This window comes from Chiloscyllium plagiosum, chromosome 42 (assembly GCF_004010195.1).
Source record: "Chiloscyllium plagiosum isolate BGI_BamShark_2017 chromosome 42, ASM401019v2, whole genome shotgun sequence".
In the NCBI taxonomy this organism is placed as follows: domain Eukaryota; kingdom Metazoa; phylum Chordata; class Chondrichthyes; order Orectolobiformes; family Hemiscylliidae; genus Chiloscyllium; species Chiloscyllium plagiosum.
In genome coordinates this window covers 16,424,659-16,433,894 of record NC_057751.1, presented here as the reverse complement: position 1 = coordinate 16,433,894, position 9,236 = coordinate 16,424,659, and the positions used below count along the sequence as shown (strand labels likewise).

The 9,236-nt window shown below is 51.1% G+C and overlaps 1 protein-coding gene across 1 annotated transcript in view; it reads right to left on the bottom strand.

Annotated features, from left to right (window-relative positions):
• LOC122543190 overlaps window positions 1–9,236 on the bottom strand; it is an 18,105-nt gene that overhangs the window by 4,673 nt on the left and 4,196 nt on the right. The window contains exon 5 of the mRNA XM_043681623.1: window positions 1,572–1,661. Coding sequence (XP_043537558.1) covers window positions 1,572–1,661 — 90 coding nt within the window. The remainder of the gene's footprint in view (window positions 1–1,571; window positions 1,662–9,236) is intronic.

The following is a 9,236-nucleotide window of genomic DNA, read 5'->3' as shown; positions in this document are numbered from 1 at the left end:
CTAAATTACCCATAGTGTTCAGGGATGTGCAGGTTAGGGTGAATTGGCCATACTAAATTACCCATAGTGTTCAGGGATGTGCAGGTTAGGGTGGAGTGGCCATGCTAAATTACCCATAGTGCTCAGGGATGTGCAGGTTAGGGTGGATTGGCCATGCTACATTACCCATAGTGCTCAGGGATACGCGGGTTAGGGTGGATTGGCCATGGGAAATTGCCTATAGTGTCAGGTGCATTAGTTAGGGATAAATATAGGGAATGGTTACTCTTCGGAGGGTCGGTGTGGATTTGTTGGGCCGAAGGGCCTGTTTCCACACTGTAGGGAATCTAATCAAGGACCAGAGGGCATCATCTCGGGGGGGGTAATTTAGGACAGAGATGAGGAGGGACGTGTTCCCTCAGAGGGTTAGAGAATCTGTGGAATTTTTTTACCATGGAATTATCGAGGCTGGGTCATTAAGAACATTCAAGGTGGGGACAGATTTTTTGAGCAAGGCAGGACTCACGGCTTAATGGGGGAAGGGAAAGGAAGTGGAATTGATTATCCTATTAGGAGCAATCTCATTGAACGGATGGGCTGAATGACCGACTGTTTTATTCATTTGTGGGAATGTGGGCGCCGCTGGCCAGGGCAGCACTTATTGTCCAGCACCCACCAGCATTTTCCTGCTCCTCGGATGCTGCCTGACCTGCTGGACTTTCCCAGCACCCCTCTAAGCTTGACTCATCCACCATCACGACTGGATTTGGCAGGACTGCAGAGCTCAGATCTGACTCCCCCCCCACCCCCCACCCCACCCCCGCGGATACAATTCGCTCCGAGTGGGAACGCCTTCCGCATTCTGGGATAAAGCGAGGCCCGCAGCCGCCGAAGAGGCAGAATCCCAACGTTGTGGGGGCAGGGAGCGGGAGAGTCGACGGTCCGAGCAGAAGCTCTTCATCGGGAACGCGGCACATGCTGCCCCCTGCCCTCTGGGGAATGGCGTTCCTTCTGCGATTCCCGGTGGGATTTCTCAGGGGACTCCGGTTCTGCTCTTCCCCGACAAGAGGGAAAACGTCCCCGCTGTAGCCACACCATCGAAAAGCTGTCAGGATTTTGAACACCTCTATTTTCAAGATCGAAGGGTCCCAGTCTCCCAATCCTTTCCTGATATGTGGGCGGCACGGTGGCTCAGTGGTTAGCACTGCTGCCTCACAGCGCCAGAGACCCCGGGTTCAATTCCCGCCTCAGGCTTGTGGAGCTAAATTGCCCGTAGTGTTAGGTGAAGGGGTAAATGTAGGGGAATGGGTCTGGGTGGGTTGCTCTTCGGAGGGTCGGCGTGGACTTGTTGGGCCGAAGGGCCTGTTTCCACACTGTAAGCAATCTAATCTAATCTAAAAATATCTGTATGCACACATTTCTGATATTATCCTTCCAAATCTCTGCGCCCCCTCCTCCAGCGGCTCTCTATTCTTTTTGGCTTACGCCAACCGGACATGCACACAGTATCTGAGCGTGGCCTGAGAAAGGTTTAAGGGAGGGTTAATGTTGAGTTCCCCTCCTTTCCAATCTTGCTGATGGCTTCTACTAACCTTGGAGCACAGCTCTGGCAACTTCAGGGCCAGTGTCGCCATGTCTGGGAGCAGACGTCTCAGTGTGCACTCTCGTTCTGCACTGCGCATCTAGAAGGAAGCGAGAAAGGTCGTCAGAGTCTGCGTTCGGGGACCGTAGAAGCTGCTATGGTGCAGCGACAGGCCATTCTTGCAAACGTCGGGATCGTTCCCGTTTTTGCCACATTCTGAGGCAGCGCGTTCCGGGCTCTAATCCGCACACTGCGTCAAAGATAAACCCCTCTCCTCAGGTCCCTCATTGTGTCTTTCAAACTGTATCCCTGACAGAATCCCAATAAACTCCTTATAAAACCCGGGAGACCATCAGGGCCAGGCGCTTTCCCACTCTGAAGTTGCCTAGCGGCCTCCTGTATTTCCTGAACTGTCATGGGGGCATTAAGGAGAGAGGCCTGTTCCAATGTTACCCCTGGGAGGTCCTGGTTCTTAAAAAAGGCCTCCATTTTAGCCCTCCTGCCCTCGCAACATTCAGTCCGATACAATTCAGAGTAAAGGCTTGAAAAAGCCTCATTAATCTTTTTAGCATCGTATGTCAGGACCCCGGTGCTGCCTCTGACTGCAGTAATGGATTGGGGAGCAGGCGTTTTCCTCGTCAGGTACAGCTAAATACTTCCCTGACCTATCCCCACATTCAAACAGCCTTTTTCTAGCAAAAGCAAGCTCTTTCTTTGCGGTTTGTGTCAGTATTGAATTCAAGGCAGCCCCGAAGGGCCGTGACCCGCTGTAGCTTAGTCACCAACGGCTGCGCAAAATGTGCCGCCTCAGCGGCTTTCAACCGCGTCTCAAGTTAGACGCTGCTGTCGTTTCCGGCTCGCCGAATAGGGAATAGCTAATCCCCTGGCAAAGGCCTTAGCAGTCTCCCATAGCATAGACGGACTACTAGCCGTGCCTGCGGTGATAGTCAAGAATTCCTGAAGCTCCTTCAAAAAGCATTCCACAAATTTGGAATCCTTAAGGAGAAAAGGGTCCAAACGCCAGTGCCGCAAACCTCGCCCCTCACTCTTGGCCTTATCTTGCAAATATACCACCAGGTGATCAGAGATAGCTATATCCCCAATTTTACAACCCATAATCGAATCCAGAAGGGCCGAGGGAGCCAGAAAGAGGTCAATCCTCGTGTGATATTTATGTGGGTTTGAAGAAAAGGTGAAGTCCCTGCTGATCGGATGAAGACATCTCCAAATATCCACCAGCCCCAACTCCTCGCATAAGTCAACCATATCCTTGGCCTGTGAAGAGATAGTGAGGGCCCACTAGGCATCCTGACCACTGTTGGATCCAAAAGACAATTAAAATCCCCCCCCGCTATTAGGCCCTGAGTCCAAAGGCACTCAGCTTAGAGAAAGCATTCATCAAAAATTTGAGGGGATGCGCCAGAGGACAGTAGACATTTAAAATGCTGTATTCCTCCCCATGTATCAGGGCTATAAGTATCACAAACCGTCCCTGCCCATCTTTCACCTGCACTAATAATGTGAACGGAAGATTTTTCTGGATAAGTACAGCCACTCCCCTACTTTTAGTAGTAAAGGATGAAAACAATACCCTGTCATAACCCCTCTGTTGTAACTTCAGGTGTACCCCTTCATTGAGATGGGTTTCCAGCAACAGAGCAATATCCAACCCTTTCCCTCTTAAGGCTAGAAAGCACTTTCTACCTTTTAACAGGCGAATGACTTCCCTTGATGTTCCAGGTGCACCATTTAATAAGACACTTGAACCCCTGGGAGGGGGAACCCTGCTTACAAAGCGCCGAACACAAGTAAATAAAGACTCATGGAGTCGAACAATTATATATACGTAAACTACTCTATCATAACTAGAAACAACTATCACTACCAAAGAAACCCAACTATAAAACCTTGGATGGAAGACTCCTCGCCCTGCCCATAGGGGGCATTCACCCTACCCAACCCCTCCGTCACAGCTCCTTTAAACCCGGACTGTGTCCCAGCCTTAGGCCAGACAAAAAAAACAAGGAGATGATCCTTAAACCAACGGGGGAAAAAAAAGACAAAGTCAGGATGAGCAGTCCACCCATCCCTGGCTCCATGTCACCCCGACTTGTGACTAATAGAGAGAGAGAGAGAGAGAGCAAGCAAAAGGGGGGAAAGATAACAAAGAACATTCACAAGATTTCCCATCAGAAAATCCAGTTACTAAAAAAAAAAGGAACAACTTATTCCAAGTAGTTTTTTTCCCTCTTTCCAAAAAAAAAATTATTAAGGAGAAAGAAAGGAATAAAAAAAAAAGGAAGGGAAAACATGGGGAAAGAAGGAAAAGAGAATGAACATTAATCATATTCTTCAGGCCAGTTCATCTATTTTAAAGTGTCTACAAAGTTTTTAGCCTTATCTGCCGAGTCAAATGTATAAACTGAGTCCTCGTGGTTGAAACGGAGCACTGCGGGGTATCTCATGGACTGCTGGATGCCCAGATTCCTCAACCTTTTAACTCCATCGAAGGACTTCCTCCTTCGAATTACAGCTGCTGAAAAATCCTGGAAAGACATGATTTTTGACCCCCTTGTACAGCAGCGCCTGCGGATCTTTTCCCAGTAATCTGGAAGCTTCCACGACTCTTCGCTTGTCCTTATATGAGTGGAGGTGCACTAGGACCGGGCGGGGGTGCTGCACCGGCCCTGACCTGTGCACTGTAACCCGATACGCCCTCTCAATCTGCAGCCAGCTGGCCTTGACGTAAAGGCCCGAAAACTTCACTAGCAACGAAGCTGACTGGCTGCTCACCTTCCTCACCTTCAGGGAGCCCGCCAATTCGGAGATTAGGTCCTCCGACCTCGGTTTTCGAGGTCGTCTCGCTCGGCCCGCACCTCTCGCTCCGGCAGCTGGATCCGACTGGATGAGGAACTCCATCGCAGCTTCCGAGGCCTCAGTTCGACCCTCCACCTCCTCCAGCCTCTCCCCGAGGCCCTGGGTCTCCTGCTCGTACCTCTGTGGCATGGATGCGATAGGTTGGACCTGGGCACGAATCTCCCCACGGGTCTCCCCAATCGCAGCCCCGACCTTCGAGGTAAGTCTCGCCATCGCCGCAGCCAATTCCTGAGACTCTGTCAGGTCCCCCGGGAAGTTCAGGAGAGGCTGCTGTCTGGTGTCCTCCCTGCTGCTGTTTGCTCACTCCTTTTCCCTTTGGCATTCCTTCCCAAATATTAACAAATATGTGATCTGTAAAGTTTTAAAACTAATAATTCCACCACGTAAGCTGGCCAGGGATGGCATAAAAACACGACACCGGTATGCCTTGGCTGTGAGGCAGAGCTGTCCTCAAGCCGTTCCACAGAATCGCCGCCATCTTGCCAAATCCGCTAAATGCTTCCTTCACCACCCTGTCCACCTTTGACGCAAACTTCAAGAAAGTGTGTACCCGAACCCCTCCCCTCGTCGGTCTCTCTGTTGTACCCTTAACTGTCGAGGTCAAGATCGGAGCAGTGCTGGTCCGGCAGTATCCGAGGAGCAGGAAAACCCAGCCAAAGCCCTTCATCGGGAATTAAGTGCCTAAGTCCAGCCCCTTGTGTGTTTTACTAAAACGCAACACCTCGCATTTATCCAAATTGAACTCAGTCTGCCACTCCTTAGCCCGTTGACCTAATTGATCAAGATCTGTCTTCACTTCCCCCCCATACCACTAATTTTGATGCAGACTTTACTAACCATGCCTGTTGTCTTATTTAAATCATTGACATAACTGACAGACAAAAGCAGCCCAACCAAAGGTACTGTTACTAATGTGGCTGTGTGCGTTTCATTAACTGAACTCTCAAAACCAGATCTTCAATGAGTTATACTTAAGTTGAATTGAATTGAATTGATCACCACGTGTACCGAGGCCCAGTGAAAACTTTGTCTTGCGAGCAATACAGGCAGATCACAGAGTTAAGGAGCATAGATAATTAAATAATAGGTAAACAGTGGCAAAAATAAAAACACAGGTCCGGGCAAATGTTAAGAGTTTGGGAGTCCATTCAGTGTTCCAGCAACGGACTTCATTGTTCACTTCCTTTACACGCCCAGAGTTCCAAGAATGTGGAAAAGAGGCCATTCGGCCTGCAAGACCCTCTGAAGAATATCCCACCCAGCCCGACCCTACCTCCATAACCGTGCATTTCCCGAGACTAATCCGCCTGGCCGACTCATCCCTGGACGCTACGGGGCAATTCAGCATGGCCAATCCACCCTATTCTGCACATCCCTGAGCACTATGGGTAATTTAGCACGGCCAATCCACCCTAACCTTCACATCCCTGAGCACTATGGGTAATTTAGCACGGCCAATCCACCCTAACCTGCACCTATGGGTAATTTAGAACGGCCAATTCACCCTAACCTGCACATCCCTGAGCACTATGGGTAATTTAGCCCGGCCAATCCACCCTAACCCGCACATCCCTGAGCACTGTGGATAATTTAGCATGGCCGATCCACCCTAACCTACACATCCCTGAGCACTATGGGTAATTTAGCACGGCCAATCCACCCTAACCTACTCATCCCTGAGCACTATGGGTAATTTAGCATGGCCAATCCACCCTGACCTACTCATCCCTGAGCACTATGGGTAATTTAGCATGGCCAATCCACCCTAACCACATCCCTGAGCACTATGGGTAATTTAGCACGGCCAATCCACCCTCACCTGCACAGCTTTGGATTGCGGGAGGAAACCCACTCAGATACGGGGGGGAAGAATGTGCAGATTTCACACAGACAGTCGCCCGAGCGTGGAATCGAACCTGGGTCCCTGGCGCCGTGAGGCAGCGGTGCTAACCACCGAGCCACCGTTCTCTCCCTGTCGATCTTTCCCTCCCCGCTCCCCCAGGTTTCCAGGCAGTGCATTTCCACACCCTAACCACGCGCTGGGTGAGGGGGTTCTCTCTCACGTCCCCCTTGCTTCGTTTGAACGTCCCTTCAAATGTCTGCCCCCCCCTCTCTCGTTCTTGTTCCTTTCACCAACAGGGACAGCTTCTCTCTCTCCCACCCCCCTCCGACCCCCGATTCTGAAATCCTCTATCGGATCTCCCTCTCCTCTCTGAGGAGGACGCTCCCAACGTCTTCCATCTCTCTCCTCATCGCTGATGTTTCCCGTCCCCGTTGTTGTAAATCCCTTCTGCGCTCTCTCTCTCTCTCCCCAACATTTTCACATCATTCCCATAATGTGGCGCACACAACTGGACACAATACCCCCAGGGTAGGGGGTGGGGGGGCAAGCAGCCCTTTTATTGATGACTAATAAGGCTCCTCACCAGTCTGTTGTGTGGAACTGTAGAGAACACCTTCTGGAAGTTCATGTACACCACATCAACAACATTGCCCCCAGTGACCCTTCGCATTCTCTCTTCCCAAAGCAAAACTCCAGCAAGTTAGTCCAAGGCGGTAGCCCCTTTGGGAATCCACGCTGGCTCTTCCTGATCGACCTGACGGTTTTCCACGCGACTCACGAATTGTTTCTGGAAGCTTTCTCGCCCACCAAAGGTGCGAGGATCCTTCCAACTGCTCTTGACCAAGGCTGTGATGTTGCCGATGCACCACTGGAACTCTCGCTTCCGTGAAAATCTTCACATCCGGATCCTTGCGAGCCAGGATTCCCTCTTCTGTCGCACTGGCCAGGTTGGCAACCCCCTCGTTGTTAACGCCAGACGCAAGATATTCATTCAGCATGCCAGCCATGATGGAAGTTGCTTGGGGTTGTGTTGTCGTTGGACAGAGGGACCTAGGAGCTCTTCAGCTTAATTTTCTACCCCCGCCAGCACCTTCCCAGGCAATGATCGCCGTCTCCGAGATGCCCGCCTGGTCTGAAGTTCCCTTTTCGTTCCTTTCAGGAGAACGTGGGCGTTGCTTGCACTTGAACTGAGTGGCGTGGCCGTTTCTGAGGGCAGTTCGGAGTCGACCACGTTGCTGCGGGTCTGGAGTTACGCGCGATCCAGCAAAATTTCCTCCTCTCATCTCCCCGCACAACTGAACTCCCTCGACCCTTGGCGTTGCCTTGGTAACTGTCTCCGCACGCTCTCCCCAGCCTTCGTCCTGAGGCCTCCTTCATCCAATTGCACATTCCTAGTGACGCGCAAACTCCTGGCATCACATCTCTGTGTTTGCACCCACACAGAAAGTCTTCTTGTCAGCGGTGGGGTGGGGGAGGAAGGGTGGATGACAGGGGGAGAGGTGTTATCCCCTTGTGGGTCGGTCCAGGGCCAGAGGGCGTCATCTGGGCTCACCCATTGAAATCAGAGACGAGGAGGGACTCCTTCTCTCCCAAGGGCAGTGAATCGGTGGAACGTTTTAACCACAGAGAGCTGTTGAGGCTGGGTGATGACGTCCATTCGTGGCAGAGGTAGATCTTTACTCATGATAGGGGATCAAGGTAAGCGGAGTTGAGCATTACTGGGTCAGCCATGATCTCAATGAACGGTGGAGCATATTTGACGGGTTGAAGGGCCTCTACGACTTCCGTTCTTGGACTTAAAAGGAACATAACATGATGGTGGTGGGCTGACTGAAAGGAAACAACTGGGATGAGCTAGTGGACACGGCAGTTAACACACAAAGAAGCATCTCCCAGTGCTCTCGAGAGCACAATACCAGCCTCTTGGAAAAGGCCTCTCAGTCCAATTCGGTAGCACGGTGGCTCAGTGGTTAGCACTGCTGCCTCACAGCGCCAGAGACCTGAGTTCAATTCCCACCTCAGGCAACTGCCTGCGTGGAGTTTGCACATTGTCCCCGTGACTGTGTGGGTTTCCCCCCACAGTCCAAAAACGTGCAGGTTAGGGTGAACTGGCTATGCTAAATTGCCCGCAGTGTTAGGTGAAGGGGTAAACGTAGGGGAATGGGTCTGAGTGGACTTGTTGGGCCCAAGGCCCTGTTTCCACACTGTAAGTAAGACAGTGACTTGTGGATCCAGCAGCTGCTTAAGAGGGACTGGTAGTCTTTGAGTGAGTTTTAATGAGCAGGGCGTGAGTAGCTCCTCAGGAGGAGTCACAGTGCCCTTTTGTGGCCAAGTTCTGAACAGTGAATAATACTGTTGTGGAACACCCACTTCCCGTGAATTAATGAATACACATCGTCCTTACACGTCAAATGCGTAGAAACATGTACTCAGGTTGCCAGCACTGTGCAGAGAGAGGGGTGTACCTTGAATAAACTACCAAGAGTGCTTTGCACCGTATGTCAAAAGGAGTGAGGAACACTACAGGGAGAGGCTGAACAGGCTGGGGCAGGTTTCCTGTCAGAGGCTGAGGGATGACCTTATAAAATCATGAGGGACATGGACAAGGCGAACAGTCAAGGAAGTGGGCACAATCACAACACGTAAAAGGCATCTGCATGGGTACACGAACAGGAAGGTTTGACGGGGACACGACAAATGGGACTAAATTAATTGAGGATATCTGGTCGGCTTGGAGGAGTTTGACTAAATGTTGGGAACATCTCTGTAACACCGGAGAGGGTGCAGCGATTTCGAAGGACAATACCAGATACTTGTGAGCACGGATTTCAGGAAATGGTTGGCAGGCTGGGACTCAGCCATCTTGAATATTGAAGGCAAAGGGGTGACTTGAAAGGGGGGGGGGTTTAGAATCCTTTTTGTTGGGAGTGGCGAGAGGGCAGGTTTCCTCTGTCG